The sequence below is a fragment of the Solenopsis invicta genome, chromosome 13 (assembly GCF_016802725.1).
Source record: "Solenopsis invicta isolate M01_SB chromosome 13, UNIL_Sinv_3.0, whole genome shotgun sequence".
In the NCBI taxonomy this organism is placed as follows: domain Eukaryota; kingdom Metazoa; phylum Arthropoda; class Insecta; order Hymenoptera; family Formicidae; genus Solenopsis; species Solenopsis invicta.
Genome location: NC_052676.1, coordinates 15,479,416 through 15,503,059, shown reverse-complemented (window position 1 = coordinate 15,503,059; position 23,644 = coordinate 15,479,416). Strand labels below are relative to the sequence as shown.

General features: G+C 34.4%; 2 protein-coding genes across 2 annotated transcripts; one reads left to right on the top strand and one right to left on the bottom strand.

Moving 5' to 3' along the window:
* Positions 1-410: 410 nt before the first annotated feature.
* Positions 411-22,657, bottom strand: LOC120359370 (BEN domain-containing protein 5-like). The gene is made up of 5 exons (XM_039456583.1): positions 22,517-22,657; positions 5,636-5,824; positions 5,404-5,549; positions 1,610-1,961; positions 411-973 (listed from the first exon to the last, which is right to left on the bottom strand). Exons 1-5 carry the CDS (start codon positions 22,548-22,550, stop codon positions 441-443), a joined length of 1,254 nt encoding a protein of 417 aa, XP_039312517.1. The 5' UTR covers positions 22,551-22,657; the 3' UTR covers positions 411-440.
* LOC120359371 lies at positions 8,938-9,751 on the top strand. Its single transcript, XM_039456584.1, has 2 exons — positions 8,938-9,419; positions 9,509-9,751. The coding sequence occupies exons 1-2, from the start codon at positions 9,041-9,043 to the stop codon at positions 9,727-9,729; spliced, it is 600 nt and encodes a 199-aa protein (XP_039312518.1). The 5' UTR covers positions 8,938-9,040; the 3' UTR covers positions 9,730-9,751.
* Positions 22,658-23,644: the final 987 nt, after the last annotated feature.

Sequence of the window (23,644 nt, the reverse complement as noted above, 5' to 3'; positions counted from 1 at the left end):
TTTAAAAACACAAAAATTGTTTAGATGCTTTTTACATGGATTTTACGAATAAGATCCTAAAAATATTGTGTGAACACTTACAATTTTGTAGGTTTACATTGATCATAAAACAAAAATATTTAGTATTATGTATCTATATGTTATACAAGAAGTGTTAACTGTAGTTTATATAAAAGTAGTTCATATAAAAAAAAAACAACGTACATATATTAAACTAAATCACAAAATACTTTGATTAAATTGCACGTTTTACGAATACACTTAGCGCACAATGAAAGGAATAGGGAACAAGGAACAGAGAACATTAATATTGAACTGTTTCCTATTCTCTGTTCCTTATTCCCTATTCCTTTCATTGTGCGCAACCCCTTAAAGTACGCTTTGGCTGTAAATAAAAGGAAAACAAAAAAATTATTTTTGACTCATATATAAACTTTACATTAATCACAGCTCGCTTCCGAACTTTGAGAGCAGGAATGCTCACTATCTGACTTGTCGTCTCCAGAAACTTCCAAATTTTGTAAATGTTCAGTTGTAGGGTTCTTTTTTTGTGTCACTTCAGGATTGGGCGTTTTTATGGTCTTGTAATTAATTTTCTTCCTGGCTGCTGAAATTGCCCCGTTGAAGTATTTGTTCAGTTTAGTTCTATTCATTTGCTCCTCAATAAAAGTCTGCGGCATATGTCTCTTATCTCTCATCCAATGGCAAAACAATGATGAAACTGCACTTTTTTTAGTAGGAGTTAATGTCGGTTCCTTAACATTACGTTGTCCACGCACAGAACGTTCATCCAGCTTGTCGGGTCCCCAGACAGCATAGCATGCACTTTTTATGAATGAAGTGAACTCTTTCTCACGCATAAGTTCCTCGTAAATCATTGTAGGTATCCAAACATCATTTCCTATATGGGTTGTTCGTTCTTTAAACGCATTAATTTTATTCTCATATTGAGGTGCATTATCACCAATATCATCTGCAATTATTAGAAACATTGAAACGTATTATAAATGTAGAATTTAATAGTATAAAAAAATAATTAAAGACTCAATAATAATAAGAACATAAAAGAAAAATTGGCAATAAGAGAGTCGACGCGGTTATTAGTGCGTAATGTCAAAAGACAGATATATTTTCATATTACAAGTTTCCGGATGTTTCGGCTCTTCTTCGAGCCATCCTCAGCAGTACAATAAACCATTCTCCATCATAACCATGAGCTTTTGGATTAAGAGATCGGAAAACCATGAGAATTAAATGATTGCTATCAGATAGTCCGGAGAACGGAAGGTGGTCAACAATATAAAATTACATTAAAAATACATTAAAGATTAAAATGTCCATGACATGTTGTTGTCACGATAGATCGCACGACACTCAATATAGCAATCATTTAGTTCTCATGGTTTTCCGACCTCCTAATCCGAAAGCTCATGGTTATGATGGAGAATGGTTTATTGTACTGCTGAGGATGGCTCGAAGAAGAAACGTCCGGAAACTTGTAATATGAAAATATATTTGTGTCTTTTGACATTACACAGTAATAACCGCGTCGACTCTCTTATTGCCAATTTTTCTTTTATGTTCTTAATAGTATAAAATAAATTCTTACCATGAATCGTACGGTTGCTGATCGTTTCTAAGATAGTAACGATATCTTTTCCGGTCTTTTCGGTAAGGTTGTAATTTCCAGATTCTTTTAAAGTATTATATTGTTCTTCCCAATGCTTTGCTCTGTTTTCAGCATGTTTCAGTTTCAGTAAACATTCATCTAATTCTTTTTGTTTTTCTTTTAGTAAATCATTACTTGAACACTTGTCTTCTTCATTATTAGAAACATTGGATGCTTCATTCTCATGATCAGCACTGGAATGTAACGACCGCTGCTTAGATGCACTTATATAAGCAGCAATAATAGAAGTATTAGTCTCCTTTGTAGATTTTTTACAAAGCTCTTGATCAATCTAAAAATAATTTATTAAAAAATTACATGAATTCTGAATAACACACGCAGCAAATGTAAAAAAGTGTTTCAAACTAAAGTTGCACGATTCTGAATCGATTCTTTTCCGAACAAATTTGGAGAAAAAGGGTTGTTCGTGTTGCTTGCATCCCAGTAAAAACAAGTCAAAATGATGTCAGTGACATTAATTATTTCACTTGGTTACCTAATGCATTAACCAAATTAAGGATTGTATACGTCATAATGTTTACGTACCCCGAGTCGCAATGAAGCCTTGAGAATCAGATTCAAATGACGAAACATTTCAGTTATAATTATTCTGTCATGATAATTCTGTCATGATGTCTCGGGAAACTCCGGATCCCAAAAACCTTTAAAAACATTATGTTTATTATATATAACATAAAAAGTGATAATAAAATAAAATATTATACCTTCTGGTGTATTTGGTCGCTCATATTTGTCGATGTCGTGAGCATTGATTTTTACGTTTTTGTAATTCTTTTTCTGACAACGACAAAGTCTTATAATACTAAAAATCAAATATTATGAATTACTTTTTTATGAGAAAAATATTTATATATTTATTTATTTATATTTATATTTACTTATTTATATTTATATTTATTTATATTAACATTTATTTTTTAATTTATACTTATATTAATTTATATCAGGGTTGAGTAAATAAATATATTTCTTTAATTAAATTAAGTTAAAGTTAATGGCTTATAAATTTAATTTAGTTACGTTAAAACTTAAAAGTTACATGAACAGAAAACTAACTCAGTTAAAAGTTACGTTAAAATAAAATTAACTCAAGTTAAATTAAAAGTTAATTTTGAAAAGCATTATTTATACTACATTAGAAAATCGAAATTTTTTAAAGTTAGATTACCCAAAACAATTATAATGTAGAATATGTAGATTATCAAATAAATTCAATACTTTATTTGTACATTAATTTTATATGAAATAACAAAGAAATATTATTTTTATGTGGAAATGTATTTTTTCTTTTACAATTCTTTTCTTTTGCATAGATACATCTTTAACTTAGGAAAAAACTTAATAAGTTAAAGTTTATGTGTTTTAAAATGACTAGTTAAAGTTAAAAATTAAATTATTTAAAATTAACTAAGTTAAGTAAAAAGTTTTCAACTTTTTAACTTTATTAAACTTTTAACTTTTTAATTTGTTACTACCGACCCTGATTTATATATATATTTTTATTTATTCATATCTTATATAACTATATTGTTAATATTGGATTACTTCTCTACATTCCCAGCAATCCCTGCCTTTTAACTTTGCTCTGTCAGCTTTACATCGCATGTTAAGCTGCTTTGAAATATTTGAATTCTTGATTGGATAAAATGCAAGTCGAGATTGTTTCAGTCTCTTCTTTAGATATGGTCTAGATAATATTGGACCTTTTGACAGATTATTTTTGTCTGTATTTTTATGCAAAGATTTACTTGTATCTGATGAATCAGTTTCCGTATCGGAATTAAAATTAATATAAGGACTTATATTTATTGTATCTAATTCCAATAATGAGGTACGATTGCTTTCTTGCACGTTATTTAAGTGCTGCGACATTGCTTCGTCCTTTGTTTTCGTACAAGTATTAACGGTCGTCATTTTTGGGGTTGGCTACAAAAAAAATGGCTACAAAATCACATGTAAATATATAATAATTAATTGATTAATGAAATTATGTTTACACATAAATAATACCGAATTTTGCTTGTATTTCAGGGAGTTCGAAGTTTCGCTTTTCTCAATATATCTCGAACACTATTCGAAATATCAAAAAATGTTTTATACAAAAGTTTTATGGTAAAAATACCTCTATTTAACTGCATTAATAATATTTAGAAAAAATAATTTTGTAAATAAATTTTTTTTATTTGTAGAAAAAAACTTTCTAAAAAATTTTATTACTATGATGAAATAAACATGTTTTTACCATGAAACTTTTGTATAGAACATTTTTTGATATTTCGAATAGTGTTCGAGGTATATTGAGACAAGCGAAAAACCGCTACACACATAAGGGGGGTGATTTTATCCCTTAGCATCGTCTTTGGGCAGCAAAAATTTCTAAATTTATCTATTTACTCTCTCCTCCCTCCTATATATATGACAAGTTTCATCAATATCAGAAAAGTGCGAAGAGTGCACACAACACAAATAAGCCAATTTTTTAGAGAAAAAATGGAATCGATTCCGAATCGTGCATTCATATTTCAAACTCTTTGCAAGTTATGTATCTAATAATTAAACGATTGTCATAAAAATAATGTTATGTATCATTTTATACACATAAAAAATGTTATTAATGATAAAAATCAATACATCTATAAATACTTGCATATTACGAATAGGCCAGTCATATTAGACAAATTTAGGGAGTTATCTCGATGTCTAATATGACTGGTTCTTACGAAGAAGCTTGTATTTTATTTGACGCAAATTAACAGCATTTATTAGTTTGGCTTCCTCATAGAGGAAGCTTTATATGAGCGAATTAAAAGCAATGTGCAATTTTCTAATTTGTACACTTAAATATGATGAGAAAGCAATGTGTAAATACCTAATTTGCATATTTTTTTTATTTTTATATAATTTTCATAGAAAATTTACAAAAGCCTAATCAGGTTTTCTTCATTCAAATTTTTATAACTAAAGAATCTTTATCTCTTCAGGATTCATTTTGTGAGAAATGTCCGTGGTAGCTCTAACTTTCGCAAATTTTGAGATATTAGGCTATTTCTAATTCTATTATATTCTTTAGTCTTTTCTACTCCTATTTAATATATAATTCTTTAAGATTTGGTTGATTAATTCTTGAGTTATAGACAAATATCTAAATTTGAAAATTCAAGGAATCCGTACATACAGAAGTTCTTTAAAGCCGGGTCTAATCAACCAAATCTTAAAGAATTATATATTAAATAGGAGTAGAAAAGACTGAAGGATATAATAGAATTAGAAATAGCCTAATATCTCAAAATTTGCGAAAGTTAGAGTTTCCATGGACATTTCTCATAAATTTCTCAAAAAATTTTTAAAAAGAACCTTTTTACACCGATCATCGCCAAATTCAATACCAAGTTTCCTTTATTTAAAAAACCTACATTTACAAAAAAAATCGAGCCCGATATCTCAAGATTTACGAAATTAGAGCATATACCATTTAGTACATACACTCACACATACAGACATTTTTTAAAAATATGATTTTCCGGCGTTTTGTAACATTGTAAACATATTTGTAGAGGTCTAAAAAAATGTTTTTTCACGAAAACAAAGCTTCCTCTATGAGAAAGCAAAAAGTAACGATATGAAAAATATGTTCGGTTGACTACATAGACTTTATCCAATTACATAAAAACTTCTATTGTATTGTTCTATTGTATAATGACGTAAAATTTTACCTTTCTTCTTTTAATAATATTACTGATTTCATTTTCCTTTTCCTGACTGAGTAAAGATTCATCATTATCATGAACTATAGACGTTGTTAATTTTGGAACTCGAACTCTTTTTTCACTTAATTTCATCTTGAGTGCTGCTTCTGTATCTATGGGGTGAAAGTGAGAACATACAAAGTTAGAATGATTTTGAATAGACAATATTACTCTTGATCGAATATGTATGTACTTTTACCTCCTAACTTTAAAACTTGACAAGTTTGTTTTTTTCCATCAGGCAGTATTAATTTATCAGTCTTTTTTTTATATGTATCAGTTTTGGAATCATAATTATCAATATTAAATTTGTAAATATCTGTTGTAGGCACAGTCCGATATTTTTGGGTCTGTGGTATATATATATATGCAAACATAATGTTATTGTCTGTAATATAAATAAAATTATTTGAAACAATATTGAATGAATCAGTGAGAAAACATGCATTTTGTACACGTTGATTTTAAAGTGGAAAGCACACTCTTGCATAAAGGCATAATGCACAACGCATAAGGCAATGAACCAATCAGAGTTTTGTAATTCCCCCCATTGTGGCAATAGAAATTATTTATGCAAGAGTGTATGCTTCCCACTTAAGGTCAATCCAGACAAACTTGCATATGTGCACAGGCATATAAAGAAATGGATTGGTCCATATACATCTGCATAAGGAAATAGACTAATCCATTTGCACCAATGCAAGTTTATCTGGATAAATCTTTAAGGTAACGTTCCAAAACGTCCTCAAAAGGAAAATTTTACTCGATCCCGCGGAAAAAAGTTAAATATGAACTTTATATGGACCTTAATAAAATCTCCATTTAAATTTTATTTGATTTAAATTAATGCTGAATAACTACATTAGTAGGCTAGTACCACTATGGGTAGACGACTGTGACGTCACTGGCGCCGTAGCCCCACTTTCTTATCACGGCGCACAGCATCACAGTCGTCTCCCCATAGTGATACTACTCGTCGATCTCTCCCCACCATCACCACTACCACCGCAGATAGCTGCCCACAACAGCGTGATCGGTGTTGTTATCTTATTTTGATCTTATTAATGCTAGAGCTTTAATAAATTTACGATTATACAGAGGGAATACTTACTACTACTACTACTACTACTCTATCGACCAATTTTGATTTTTTAATTTCTTAAGACTTATAACTGTTTTTAAGCTAATTTATGAGAGGTTGTTTTTAAAAATACACAATTATTAAACATTTATTAAACATATATATTTATTATATATTCTTAAAAAATACAGTAATTTATGTAGTTTGTTTAATAATCAAAGTAATTTTTATAAATTAATTTTTTTTAACCAGTTGGAAAGCATGCTCGGTATCCAGGTATTATACACATGAACACAGCGGCGTAACCAGGTTTATTTACTCTAAAACCGATGTATTGATCGCAGCACTGTAAATAACAATAATTATTATTATTAAGTAGCAAATATACCCAAAAAGTTATATAATGTACCAAGTTATATACTTACTTGATAACTTTTTGGGCGGTGTAAGTTCTGTATATCGTTGTTAGCTCGAGAAAAATAATGTGGAATTCTTGCTCGGCAAATATCGGATATTTTATATTTACTTCGTTACAAATCTGTTTTTCAAGAATACTACGTACAGTTTTAATAAAATGCGTTACGGAATGTAAATCCATTTTAAAATCATTTTTTGACACTTCTATATTTATCCGCTTGATTAAAATATCTTTACAATAATTGACGCATTCAGTGATTGCTTCAAGTTTTTTCAAGCGTTCATTAATGCATACACATATTTCTTTAAGATTATCAAAAATGTTTTTTTGGATTATTATTGCCCAGGGGTTAAATTTTCTTCTCTTTTTTGCAGCGTCTTGACGATTTTGTATACCAAGCTCTTCCCTGCAGTAGTTTTGCAAACCCTCAATAATTATAGATCGTTGACCATATGAAATTGTGAATAGTAGTAAGAAATCTTTTTTTATAAATTGCTGATCACGCATTTTCTCAGCCACGTCATCAGTCGTATCAAAATATTCGGATATAGTTTTAAAATCTTTCTGGAAATTATACCAGGCATTTGTTTTAAATGACACGCCAATAAAATCTTTTCCGATTAAACGAGCCGCTGGATATAAATCGCCACTTTGTTCATCCTCTTCAAATCCGATAATTACTTTCTTACCAAAAGAAAGATTTAATTTATATATTGTAGGTAGAAGAAGTTGTTTCTCTACAAATTTGCACGAATTACTTGTTTTACATGATTCGGAATTGGTACAGCTGCTATCCGTTTTTCGTTTTGCCATGTAGTTAGTCACTGTACAATATATCGCAAGGTACTTATTAGCTTAATTAACAAACATCTAATGAACGCTGTGCTGTCGATCTTATACACTGAAGATCGGTGCAATAGTGGGGCAGAAGGATTATCTATAAATCTTAATATACCATAGTGCCGCAAATCCGGACTCCCCAAAGTTAACACATAAAGGCAAACACATGCACGCGTTAGGTAATATGAAACCGCCTGCTACACGTCTCGCGATAAAAAACGAGTATCCCATATATTATTACGTCATCGTTTGGGCTTGTACATCATGTGTGAAGCAAAGCAGCGTTTTTATTTAATAGATAGACAAATAACAAATAAACGATAATAAAAACGTTAATATTAGAATTGATTTAAAACCGTTAATAATATAATATCTTTTCCTTATATCCTGTATTATATTATTAAATGATAAATTCTATCCTTAATCTAATTTATTTTATTATCTATCTAGCTATTTATCTAGTTAGTTATTAAAAAACGCTGCATCAGATATAATTGACACCATTCACTCTACCCTCGCTCAGGATGCTGAGACTGCGGCTGAGGCTGAGCTGTAGGGAAGAGGGCACCGATAGATGTGTCGGTGGAGGTGAATGAATAGCCTGAGAAGGAAGAATCTATTTTATTACTATTATTGTTTCCGTGTTACAAAAAATGTATTCAGATATAAAACTTTATACAGCCCGTTCCGGAGATGTCTGCGATGTCTTGTCATCAAAAAAACTAGCGAGTAGAAATCCTGAGAATCAGCTGATGCTGCAGAAATCTTATAACTCGTTAGAGAGCATTTTGTAACATTTAGTATATCGAGAACTTTGAGCGAATAAAGTTCTGCGGTAAAATGAATCTCCGCGAAATAATAATTAAAGTACAGAGTGTTTTAATACCGCGCTCTTCGTATTTACGCCGTGTTTGTAATAGAGCTTGGTGTACACATTTACGGAGTGATTCACAACAAACTTTATTAAAAAAATTTAAATTTTTAATAAATCACACCACTTTACGTAATATTATAAAATGTTTTAATCGCGGATTGTTCTCTGGTGATCGTGACATCCTACATATTATTTATAACGAGATTGTGCGACGTGGCTTACACAATACGGCTTACGTTAAAAATATTGTATCCAGATATGATGAACGACGTAGTAAGTATAACAAATTTGCAGAAGTTGGCTGCAATTCGCTCATCTTAACGTATCAAGAGAGAGGAGGGAAGAGAGTAATCGACATAATAGATATTACATTTTATTAGACATACAAGAGATGCTAGCGAATGACGAGGACGATACATTTCTAATTGAGTGTATCGAGCAATTTGAAAACTGTATTCCAACCACGAGCCCTAACAATAACGAATTAATCGGTGAAAATAGCATCACTGATAACACTGCTAACACTGCAGATATTACGGATAATACTGGTACGATTAATGAGGAAAACAAACACGATATAAATAATGATCGTGACAACTCTAATGAATTTTTAATGGAGGGTGGAGGATGGCTGTGGCAGGAATTTCTAAAACTTCCTCAATCAACGGCGTTAGAAACGATACAGAGTGGTTACGTTAATGAAAAACCATTTGACGCTGTACAAGATGTCGGCTTAATTAATAACGCCGTTTGCGCTGATAATAATAATGGTATGAAGTTTCAATTTTTATTGCTGAGTATATAAAATTAGTTATATCTAACAAGCTTCTAATGAATGATATTGGGTGGATATGGTCAGAGTTTCCGCGGTTTTCTCAGGAACTATCGTTGGAAATGGAACGGGGCGTTGATGCTATACAGAGTATCTCTATGGTTAGACCCGTGATAATAACAGACAAATCGTTGGAAATGGTGCAGAACGATGATGATATACAAGGCACCTCTTTAGTGGAGTCTACGACAATAACAGACGAGGTCACCGATACTAATAACGGTAAGATATTTATGTTTTATTGTTAAATAAATAAATAAATAAATAAATAAGATCATTTATATGATGCAGGGTCTGTACCTGTGAGTCATACGACGGAGGTCGTAAACTCGTTTAAACACTTTGAAGATTAAGTTAGTAATAAACACATTAAAAAAAAACTTGTAGAAAAATTAAAATAGTGATCATTAATGTATTACTACAGGTATATCATCAATGCAAGTGGGGTGTGGTCGCTCTACTGCTGTAGAAGTGGGGGAAAAAGAAGAGTCGCACGAGATTAGGAGAGAAGGCGTTGTAGATGTGGATCCTATTGAAGAAAGAGACGCGTTACAACATGCTCAAAATGAAGTCGGAGACCCAATAACATTTAATATATCGAACGAGAACCAACGCTATTTCCAACGGTTTGATGCGTACGGTCGCGAAATAACGCTCGTTATTTGTCCGGCTCCAGAGGCTACCGATCCATTAATGTGGCTGGATAAAGTACTTATAGAAATACACGCATATCTTACAAATTCGAGTGATCCTGACGATTACATAGGTGTAACATTTACAGCCGATACTTTTTCACTTGGTCCAGTGTGGTTATCTTTCCGTTATGTACGCGATTTTCAATATATAGACTTATGGGCACTAGTGAGCCGAGCCGCACAAAGCAATACAAATTTTTGTATTAACGATAGTTGTACGATAACATGTTGTGTAATACGTGGAGTAAACGGATGTTCGCGAAGAAAATTAACCCATGATAATGTGGCAAAACGGTCGATATTAACGATAACAAACACCGATAATTTATGCCTCCCACGTTCATTAGTAACAGCTTTGGCATATGCAGAACGCGGTGAAATTCGTTCGGGTGAGTTACATCGTTATTGGATGGCTATACGTTTGGCTAGGGGTAAACTACAAAAAGAAAAGGCGCTCGAGCTTGTAAGAAATGCTAAAATAGATATACCGCCTAATGGTTGCTCTATATCGGAGTTAGAGTATTTTCAAAAATATTTAGCAAACGCGGGTGTAGCTATAGTTGTATACGAGGTTGAAACGCTAGGGCATGGTGGAGAGCCTTTATATGATGGGACGGCTTATGTAATAAATTCATTCACCAGCGTCGTACATACTCTGCGTGTTCTATATTATCGAAGATTACACCATTTTGAGCCGATTCTAAATTTACGTGCCGCTGTAGGAAGTAGGGGTTTTTGCGTGTTTTGCAATGTAGCGTATACTAGAATAAGCGATCATAAATGTTCGCGCAAATGTAATCGTTGTATGGGCCAACCACCGTGTATAATAACCGCAAATCCCCGTATTAAATGTAATTCTTGTAAACGCTCTTTTTATAACAACGATTGTTTTCAACAACATTTAAAAAACCCATACGACGACACAAATAAGAAAAAAAAAAATAAAAAAAGTGTTTGCGATACATTAAAAATATGTGACACGTGCTCAAGATTTATTACAATAGATAAAAAAAGGGAACATGATTGTAATGCGGTATATTGCAAAACATGTAAAGATTTTTGTCATATTAACCATTTATGCTATATACAGCCTATAAAACAAACTACCGATAAACGACCAAAAATATTGTTTTTATTTTATGATTTTGAAACACAACAAAACACACGCATTAGAGGGGATGATTAAAAACGTGTACATGTACCAAATTTATGTGTTGTGACACAAACATGTACTTATTGTTTAGAAGATAATGATGATGATATGACAAAATTATGTCAATATTGCGGTATACGTGAATATGTATTTGATCAAGACCCTGTAAAGCAACTTGTTGATTTAGCTACAAAGCCACTACGCTCGTTTAGTCGTACAATTTGTATCGCCCATAATGCGAAAGCTTTTGATGCTCAATTTATTTTGAGACATTTTGCTACGAGAGGTGGTGTAAATGAGATGCCGTCAATAATACTAAATGGTACAAATATTGTTGTAATGACGATAGGGCACACGACATTTCTCGATAGTTTAAATTATCTTCATATGCCATTAAGTGCTTTACCAAAAGCTTTTGAACTTAACGGTTGTACTACAAAAGGTATATTCCCACATTTATTTAATACACCTGAAAATCAAAATTATATAGGACCGTTACCAGATTTGAAATATTATTCAAGTTGTTATATGCAAAATAATGAGCGCGAACGGTTTTTATCTTGGTTTACTAAAGCAAAACAATTAAATTATATATTTGATTTTAAAAAAGAAATCGTACATTATTGTAAAAATGATGTGACGATATTACGTAAAGCCTGCTTAGCTTTTCGTAAAATGTTTATTAAATGTGGTATGGTTTGCCCTTTCGAGGAAAGTACCACAATAGCATCAGCCTGTTCACGTGTTTATCGTAAAAATTTTCTTCAAAAAAATAAAATTGGTATTATACCAACGGGCGGTTATCGTTGGGGTCAAAATCAATCGCGTAAAGCTGTTTCTTGGTTGATTTGGACAGAGCACGAATTGGGTCGTGTTATAGCTCACGCTGGACATGGTCGTGAGACACGATTACCCGAAGGTGTTTTAGTTGACGGTTATTATGAAGAAATCAATAACGGCGTGACGATTAAACATGTTTTGCAATTCCACGGTTGTTATTGGCATGGCTGTACCCGGTGCTACACTGTAAATAGAAACCAAGGAATCGGTAATGATACAATGGATGCCCGTTTAGAACGTACTCAGTTTATTACAGCAAAAATTATAGCTGCTGGATATGTTTTAACAGAAATGTGGGAGTGCGATTATGAACGTATTTTAAAATCTAGAGAAGATATGCGTATATTTTTAAAAAATTATCCAGCTATATCTCAGCCTGCGTTAAATCCCCGCGATGCTTTTTATGGTGGTCGTACAGAGAACATGGTGTCTCTTTACGATGTAAAGGATAATGAGAAGATACATTATGTCGATGTATGTTCTCTTTACCCATATATTTGTAAAACAGGTATATTTCCTGTAGGACATCCGAAAATATATGTCGGTGAAGAGTGTCACGAATTAACGGGTCCTACAGGTGTCGAAATTGATAAAATAGAAGGACTCGTTTATTGTTCAATATTACCGCCGCGTACGCTTTATCATCCTGTATTACCGGTGCGTATGCATGGTAAATTAATGTTTGCTTTATGTCGTACATGTTGCGAAAATATGTGTCAAACAGCGTGTACATACGAGAACGTTGCCGATCGCGAATTCACCGGTACGTGGGTAGTACAAGAAATACGCAAAGCTGTAAGTGTTGGTTATAAGCTTGTAAATATTTATGAAATTTGGCAATACGAGGTAACGCAATATAATCCCCAATCTAAGGAGGGTGGTCACTTCACAGAATATATTAATACTTTTTTAAAAATTAAGTAAGAAGCTAGCGGTTGGCCTTCCGATTGCAGCGATGAAGAGTCAAAAAAACGATACATAGAGGAATATGAGCGAGCCGAGGGTATTAAATTAGATCCTGAAAAAATATGTATCAATCCTGGTCTCCGAGCTGTTTCAAAACTATGTTTGAATTCTTTTTGGGGAAAATTTGGTCAACGTGAGAATCTACCTAAAGTTGAAATTGTAACAACGCGTAAAAGATTAATACAACTGCTTTTTAGTAACGAAGTTGATGTTACAAGTATATTACCTGTTAATGACGATGTTTTATATGTTGGTTATGTATATACAGATGAAAATTTAACACCATCCGCTCTAACAAATGTTGTGATAGCTGCATACACGACAACTCAAGCGCGTTTAAAATTATATGAATATCTCGAGCACCTCGGAGATAGGGCTTTATATTGCGATACCGATTCATGTATATACGTAAGCAATAATTCTCAGAACGCTTATGAACCACCAATAGGTAAATTGTTGGGTGACTTGACGAATGAATTAGCGTGCTACGGTGAGGGTAGTTACATTAAATCTTTTGTTTCGGCTGGTCCGAAATTTTACGCATTTCTTGTACGTAAACCCGATGGTAGTACCGTAGAAATTTGCAAAGCTAAAGGTATAACTCTTAATTTTGCAAACAATAAATTAATCAACTATTATTCCGTCAGATCACTCGTTACAGATAAAGGAGATACGTCGATAACACTTCATTTTGACTCTATCAGACGTACGGAGCTTCATAACGTAATAACGAGTACAGAGAGTAAAACATGTAAGCAGACATTTGATAAACGAAGACGGTACGGACCTTATGGGTCGTTACCATACGGTCATTGTAATTTATAATTATTTGTTATATAATTGTATTTTTGAGCTTGTGAATAAAATATCTATGTATTATCAGAAGTTTATCGATTTTTCTAATATTTACCTGTATTACAATATAAAAGTTTTTAAGTAAAAACATCAGCCACCGAGCGTTATTCGTAAAAATGGATACACGGTGGAAACACCCTTGGACCTCTATGATCTGCGGTCCCACAGGCTGTGGTAAAACCTTTTTTGTGAAAAGATTTTTTCGGAATATGAATTTTATGAGTGATACCAAGTTTGACCGCGTATTATTTTACTATTCAGAATGGCAATCAGGTTACACCGAATATGGTGATAATGTCGAATTTCGTGAAGGTCTACCGCGAAATGATGACTACGCTGATGATCCACGGCCAAAGCTTATTGTTATTGATGATCTCATGCGCGAAGCATCCGATAACAGTGTTATAGATTTATTCACGAAAGGGAGTCATCATAAAAACCTTAGTGTCATTTTTATTACACAAAATTTATTTCACCAAGGACGTGGTATGCGCGATATTTCATTAAATGCTAATTATATAGTTGTGTTTAAAAACCCAAGAGATCGGGCCCAAATACAGCATTTAGCGCGCCAAGTTTACCCTGAAAATACATGGTTCTTACGGGAGGTATATAACGATGCAACTACACCAGCACACGGTTATTTATTACTTGATTTAAAGCAATCCACACCGGAGAGTTGTCGTTTTCGCACCCATATATTTCCTGATGATAAGTACCAACATGTTTATATACCACGTAAAAAACTAAAAGACAGGAGTACCGCACAGGAAATACCAATAATACGTATCTAATACTTTTACAAAAGTTATCTGATATATAGATGTGTTTTTTAATGTGCTTAAATACGATATGAATTCAAATTTTGTCAGTAGTCAAAATGTTTTTCATCTTGGTAGACAATGACGATACCATCGATGAGTTAACAGTTGAACAATTACAATTTATACCAAAAATTATTTTACTACGGAAATTCGGTAATCACATAGATTATCTGTGGGATAAGCTTCCTGAGTATATAAAGAAAGATCCAGAAGTGTGTAGTTATCGCCGTTGTTTAAAACATTATAATCAAGTGACTCAGCAACTGCATATTGATGGCCCAACGCCGCTAATTAAAGATTGTTGTAAATGTAACAATAAAAGATCGGCTATTTAGTAAAATTTATAATGGCACCGCCCGCGCATATCTTATTTGGTCAAAAACACACCGCGATACTACGGGCCTTATGTCACCTCAGTAATAAACAGCGTGTTGCTATCTTGAAAAAGGCCGACCCAAAACTTATTAGGTGTATATGTGAGTGTGCTTTAAACATATTACGCGGTAATGTGGCTCTTAAACACTCATATAAACGTCGTTTGAAGCGTCATGCGAGCATATTGCGACGATTAGTTGATAAAAACGCTTCTTGGAAGAATAAGAAACGGCTAATCGTACAGCGAGGTGGTTTCTTACCTTTATTATTAGCACCTATATTAGGCACCGTGTTATCACGCCTTATAGGTGAAAACTAAAAATAATGAAACACGCAAAAAAAATGGTCTTGATACCCGAAGAAAAAATTACGCAATTAACACGGACATCGAACGATAGAACAATTCAAACTCCTGGTACGACGATAAGCAGACTAGATGAAGAAATGCTTGAAATTCTCAATTCAAGCAAATTTGCGGACGAAAGAAAAAAATGCAAAGCTTACTTGCAAACGTTACAACGTTACCTGTATTTTGTAGAAGAAGCAAAACGCAATATACCTACTAAATCTATTAATACTTTGATTGACACTGTTTACAAAACAAAGCAATCAAGATATTCGGAGGATGAAGAGGTAAAAACACCGGAACAAAAAGATTGTTTAGACGATTTATTTATTCTGGATAGCGTACCATCAAAATATCGACCAAAAGCTAGACTCTTATTAAACCATATACATTTTAACGCTTCTGAAAGACTAACTTGGGATAAATATGGTGTTATTTCTATTGATGGTGTAAAAATAAAGGAATCTAATATCGTCGACCTTATAAACGACGCTATGCGCTCCAGAAAAATAGCAAAACCGATCGGCAGAAATCGTTTTGTCACACTCATGCACAGTGTAAAGGTCCCACGTGAATTTATAGGAAATCAAAATTTATGGTTAAATGAACCAGTCAATAACAATACGCTTCAAGTACCTAACAATACAACGACACACACCGCAGGACCGTCGCGTATGCGGTCTGATTCAAGCGAGCTTCCTACAGATGATACCGATACCTACAGCGAGTGTTATGGTACCGCAGATAGGTGGGAACGTTTATCACCTAAGAAAAAAAAAAGAAACCCATGATAGAACATGAAAAAGCTAGAGAAAATTTATTATGAACCAATGCGCGCGGCCTCTTTTTCTGGAGCACCAAAATTATTGCGTGAAACAAAAAAATCAATACCCAAAAACAAAACAATTGCCTGGCTGGAAAGTCAAGATGCATATACATTGCATAGGCCTTTACGTCGCCAATATCCTAGACGTTCTTACAATCTGTATAATATCGATGATGTATGGGAGGCAGATATCGTAGATCTACGTGTAATTAAAAATTATAATGATAATTACGCATATTTACTTGTTGTTATTGACGTTTTAAGCAAATTTGCTTGGGTTGAAAAACTACGTGATAAAACAAGTACTAGTGTTGCTAGGGGTTTAGCACATATACTGACCCGTAGTAATGGTAGACGACCTATTGTTGTACAAACAGATCGTGGTAAAGAATTTGTGGGATCTGCCACACAGCTTTTTTTAAAAAACGCAAAAATTGGTTTTCGAGTGGCCCGTAATCCAGATGTGAAAGCTGCAGTTGTTGAAAGATTTAACAGGACATTAAAGGAGCGTATATGGCGATATTTCACTTATGCAAGAAATAAGCGGTATATCGATGTACTAAATAACATTGTTGATGCGTACAATCGTTCGTATCATAGCGGTATTAAAATGGTCCCGCAAGATGTAACATTGAACAATGCAAGATTTGCTCGATCAAATCTCGCACGTAGATATGACAGTAAACGCGCCCGTGCTCCTAAATACAAGATCGGTGATCTGGTGCGAATCAGTAGCAGTAAAGCAGCGTTCGCGAAAGGTTATGAAGGCGGCTGGAGCAAAGAAATATTTCTTATAATACGCATTTCCACACATCCACAACCACCTGTATATTTTTTACGAGACCTTCATGGTGAAGATATCGACGGCATTTTTTATGAAGAAGAATTGAGCAGGATCCGGCGAGATTATGCAAAGACCGATCTTATGGTCGAAAGAATAATTCGTAGTAAAGGACGAGGCAGTGCAAGACGTATCCTCGTTAGTTGGCGCGGTTTTTCCAGAAAGTTTTAATAAGTGGATAAACCCTAACGATTTAAAAAATTATAATGAGGGATAATTTTTACGTGGTTTTACCTAGCAACAGCAGTTCTTCATATTTTCAGGATAACACAACAACTCATTTTATTACACGTCTACCACAAGCATTACGTTTACAAGGGTAGTGGGGTGTTTCTTTAACTGATATTCAAATACCTATGACGTTTCTTCATTTTTCACAAGATGAAAAGACTTTAGTGAAAATAAAAAATTTTATCAATGAACCGCCTGAAGAAGAAGAGGAGTTAAAAATGGGTTTAGAACATCATATAGTACCACAAGGACTATATCAGATAATTGACGATCTTATCGAAACAGTAAACAAAACAACGCTGAAGAAACATTTAATTTTTACATTAAATAGGCTTGGTTATGTCACAGCACAGCGTTCATGTACAGATTGTATGGCTATAACACAGGTTTCCGCCTATCGCCAACTTTGGCTCAAATATTCGGTTATGAAACTCAATGTCATATATTGGCTGGTGAAATGTCTTGGCCGGCATCTAGACCGGCTAGTTTAATCAGAGCATTACCTACAACGCTGTTTGTATATACCGATATATGCGAATCGTACATTACAGGTGATGTGCAAACACCTCTACTTCGCATAGTACCTCTAGATATAGAATGTTTATGGTTCGGTTAAGTATAAAAGTTTTGCAACAGCTAAATATATACCGCTAATACACACTGCTTTGCAAACAATCGAGATTGATATAAGAGATGAGTTTGGACAACCTATACCATTCGAATATGGTACATTGACTGTAACACTACATTTTAAGAGATTAGACTAAAAATGACATATTACGATGCGTGTTTCGATATTCAACACGGTAGCGGTAGACAAAGTGGCATCGAACGCGTCTATGTAGGCGCCCCAAATCAACGCGGTCATGGAATCGGTAGTTTTCTTGGTGGTCTCTTTCGACATGTTTTACCCCTTTTATCAAAAGGAGCCAGGGCCATCGGTAAAGAAGTTGCTCGCTCTGGTATGAATGTAGCTCGCGATGTAATTCAAAGAGATATACCGTTTAAAGAAGCTTTTAACAGTATGAAAGATTCAGCTGAGAACCTAAAACGGAAAGCCGAAAAAAAAATTGATATTCTCATGGAGGGTTCGCGCTATAAAACGCCGAGAAAGTCAAATATACAGCATTTAATTAACATTCGCGACAACGATCATATCGTAAGGCGTCGAAAGAAAAAGAAAAAGATTTACAGTAGCAAAACACCGAAAACTAAGACAAACGTTGAAGAAGAAGAAGAAGAAGAAGATAAAAAAGAAAAAGAGCTCTATTCGCGATAAACGAACTGTAGTTGACATTTTTCAATAACATATTTGACGTAAAGCAGACGACGCCATGGCCTTTTTACACTCTAATTCGTGCGAGTGTCTCAAATCAGAATTGGAATTATTCACCGTCCCACCAACGCAAGCAACAATTGAAAACTCGCAATGGTTACATTACAAACCAATATCGTCGTTAACCGATGATTCACCTATAGAATTTGTTATGCCAGGCCAGGGGGAAGAATACATCGACTTACCACATACCATGTTATGTATCAGTGTTCAAATAAGACCGACCGTTTTCAAAGAAATTCCAAAAAAAGAAGAGACTTCAGGTGCTGTTGATAAGCTAGTAGGACCCGTCAATAATTTTATGCATTCGTTATTCAATCAGGTAGATGTGTTTTTCAATCAAAAACTTGTAACACCCCCAAATAATGCGTACGCTTACAGAGCTTATATAGAAACATTGCTTAATTATGGCCCTGCTGCAAAAAACTCTCATTTAACAAGTGTGTTGTGGTATAGCGTTACGGGTAGTGAAATGGCGCAACCATCCATCTTAAACGCCGGTTTTCTAAAACGGTGTTCGTTAACAGCTAATGCTAAGAAAGTTGACCTTATGGGTCATTTACATGCGATGTTTTCAATCAAGAAAGGTTTCTGATAAACGGCGTAGAAATGCGTTTGCGGATGGTGCGATCAAGAGACGCTTTCTGCCTTATGGATCAAACCGAACGAAGTTTCGAAGTTCATATACTCGATGCTACGCTACTTGTCAGACGTTCAAAGATTTCACCAGGTATATTATTAGCCCACGCTAAAGCTCTTTCAAAAACTACAGCAAAGTATCCTCTTACGCGTGTTGAAGTAAAATCTATATCTATACATAGCGGTATATATGGTGAAACGCTCGACAATGTGATACTTGGTCAGATAACAAAACGTTTAATAATCGGTTTTGTCGATAATAGAGCATTCAACGGAAATCGCACGCTTAATCCTTTTAATTTTCATCATTACAAAATTAATTATTTATCTTTATACGTTGACGGCACACAAATACCTAGTAAACCGCTACAACCAGATTTTACAAAAGAAGGCCTGTATATGGATGCCTATCACACACTCTTTTCTGGAACGGGTATACATTTTCTAAACGAGGGTAATTCTATTTTTCGTGAAAATTATCCAAATGGGTACTGTCTTTTCGCATTTGACCTCACACCGGACCTTTCGACAAACAACAATACGCACTGGAATTTAATGAAACACGGGAACGTTAGAATTGATGTGCGTTTTGAAGAAGCGTTAAAAACTACGGTAAATTGTATCATTTACGCCGAATATGATAATATTTTAGAAATCGATGCTTCTAGACAGGTAATTGTAGACTATGGGGGATAAACGCTGCCGAGAGCTGAAATAAGCGCACTATGGAAACGGGTACTACTGGAACAACGACGCCTCGAACAAAGAACGCATATATTTACCAGGCAGTCTGTATCGGTTTTTGATCGTGTATAGTACTACAGCTTATATTCAAGATAAAAATTCTTTTACAAACACAATTACAAATATGGATATCGTTGTCGATATACAAGGTTTTAAAGACGCTGAAGAATCTTTCTTTCCAAAAGAAGTTGCTATTGTCTCTATAAACACAACCCACTGTGCTCATTGGATCATCGCGCAACCATGTTCTTTTATTGAACTACCAGATCGTTCAAAATCTCAAAATAATTGGCTTAGTAAAAATTTCCACGGTATTGAGTGGTATGAAGGAGATACACCATATAAAAACTTACGACGACATTTGAGAACGATTGCACAGTTTACCAACCGCATATTCACTCGGGGGTTTGATAAATCAACATTTCTTCATCGTATTACCAGCAGAAACGTTATAAATTTAGAAGAAGAGAAAGAATGTCCGCCATTTCATCAATTACCACGATTAGAACAGACCTGCCTTATTCATAACATAAAAAGTAAGACAAACAATTGCGAATATACATGTGCTTTAAATAACGCATTACGCCTTGGAAAATGGCTTAAAGAATACGGTCTTTTGGATTCTACATCATTATTATCATTGACATCACCGTCATCACCACCCGCACCATCGTTTTCTACGACTTGGTGTAATCGTAATAATCATCATAATATCAAAGAAGAAGAAGAAGATATCTCTCCAGTCAATTCTTGGTGGTTATGAACACCCACCAATTACGGGCAGCTCTACAAAATATACCGTGCGATACCATAGGCGTTTACGCCTCTGACGAGATACCAGCTGTATGGAGTAAACCCGCGGCTATTATTGCTAATACCGATGATCATACAAAACCCGGGACACACTGGGTCGCTATGTACGTCGGAAGGGACGGCATCGGACACTATTTCGACAGCTATGGGTTGCCACCCATCATCCCCCAACATCTCAAACGATTTAGAAGAAACTGCAAAATCATACTCTACAACCCTCAACAATTTCAAAGCAACACTTCTGACGTGTGTGGACAATTTTGTGTCATGTTTGCGCATCTTATGTGTACTGGGTTTGGCATGCATAAGTTTCGTGATATTTTTTCGAACGATTTATCACGAAATGATAAAATAGTTCGCGATTATTATAATTCGTATGTAAAACGTCATCAGCATTACATTTCTAAAAAAAATCAATTTACGGGTGGCGGTATTTCAAATTTGTACGGGTCGCTGCGGCCTCAAAGTTGTTATTCACGAAAATAATATATCTTACATTCCACACAAATATGTAACCACCTAACAATTACAAGAATTGATGTATATTTTGAACGATATGTAATCAATAAATGTTCATAATTAATAATGTTACTTTTGTTATTACTGTATTTTTAAGAATGTATAATCAATAAATATATATATATATATATATATATATATATATTAAATAGTGTGCTTAATTTAAAACCAACCTCCCATAAATTAGGTTAAGATTGAATCTTCTTTTGCAGTAAATAAAAAAATTTTTTATTAAAATAATTATAAGACATAGAAAATGAAAAAAAAACTAATTAGTAGATAAATAGTGCAGCCTCCTTTTTGCAGTAAAAAAAAAAAAAAAATTTTTTTTACATTTTTATTAAAACAGCTATAAGGCGTAAGAAATAAAACCGACAACCAGATGAGTAACGTCGCTATAATAACGCCGCCGGGTAACTATCTGTAGTGGGGAGAGATCGCCTCGTAGTATCACTATGGGGAGACGACTGTGATGCTGTGCGCCGTGATAAGAAAGTGGGGGTACGGCGCCAGTGACGTCACAGTCGTCTACCCATAGTGGTACTAGCCTACTTACATTAATATGGATCATATTTATTCTATATATAAAACTTAATTAAGAATTCAATAAAATGATTTCCTCGCCAGTGATAAAATAATACAACAAGAAATTTTGTCGGCCTGACTGGCAATAAATTTAATGTGTTAAAACGACGTTACAATTTGTAACGATGACATTTATATTTAAAACTTGAGGCGCAATTTATCATTGCTTGTAACTTGATATATATAATCAAGAAACACGGTAGTGTATCGCGCCAAGTACACGCGAAGCAAGACCGCACCGTGACTCTTTTACGCGACGCGACGAGTTGCGAGTACTCGAGATGTTGAGATGTAGGATACGTTACATATAACTATATATTTCGAGTAGAATTTTCCTCGGGAAGGATGTTTTGAAACCAAACCTAAGAACATAACCTTGCAAAGTATAATGAGGATTATTTCATAAAATGTACCATGTGTGTTAAAACATGCTATCAAAATACTTACATTTTTGGCTTTTTGTTGAAGCTATTTTGTTCATGCACTTACGCGTTTGTCGCGTTCACTTCTTCTTCTATAAGAAGAAGAAGGCCTACAAGAGCAATACTGCGACGTATAATTATTCCTGAGTTGATGCCGTAACACATGTGGTCGTACGTTCATCAAAAAACAAAGAGAGAGCGAACCTCCCTGCTCTCGTTTAAGCGAAGAAAAAGCCGGGAGAAACAAATTCGGCGGGAAAATGTCTCATTGGCTTGGATGGACTAATTACTGTATCGTCATCGACGATTTAAAACGGCTTCTCGAAAGCGACGCGAGAAAGTTACACAGTCTCCGAAACCGAGCGAGAAAGAATTCGGGAAGTGTCGGGAGTTATAAGGCGCGCGAACTTGCGTTTGCTGTCGACACGCGCGTCTTGAATAAGATTGCGCGGGCATTCTTGCCCATCATCGAGACAGAAACATTCTCGACCATTGTGTGATTAAAGACGATTAATTGAAACCTTAATTCTATCGAGTGATCACTCTGTTCGCATTCTTTTCCTCTCCCGCCTCCCATTTGACTCATTATACAAAAGTTACGCTATCGTCGTCGCTCGCGCTCTCGCGTCGGACTCGCTCTCGTAATCGCGCGCTCAGGGCCGTGTCTAGGCCGAGCGCCGCAAAAATTAATCGTTCACGCAGTTCTTGCTCGCGCTCTACTCGGGGTGAATTCCGGCATCTCAACGCGCGCATCACGCATCACGAATCACTAAACAATATATATATATAATCTAATATATACTTTTTGTTATTATACCTTTTAACTTCTTATTTTTATATTTTATTATATTTAGTGTTCTCTTACATGTATATTGTCACGTCCAGCTATTATAGTTATGGTCGTTGGATAGATAGAAGGAAGGAAGCCTCGTGGCGTGGAGGATAGGTCGGCCTCCGATGGTTGGCGTCGTCGGTGATCGGGCCAGATTTTTTTCGGTGGTTCACTGAGATTAATATTTTATTTTCAATATTGAAATTAGCAATGAAATTAATACTCGAACCGGCTGAATATCGCGGAGAGCTTATAACAAAAAAAAAAAGAAATACGTGTTGCTGAATTTGAAACTTATTGTATAAGAATTGAATAAACTTG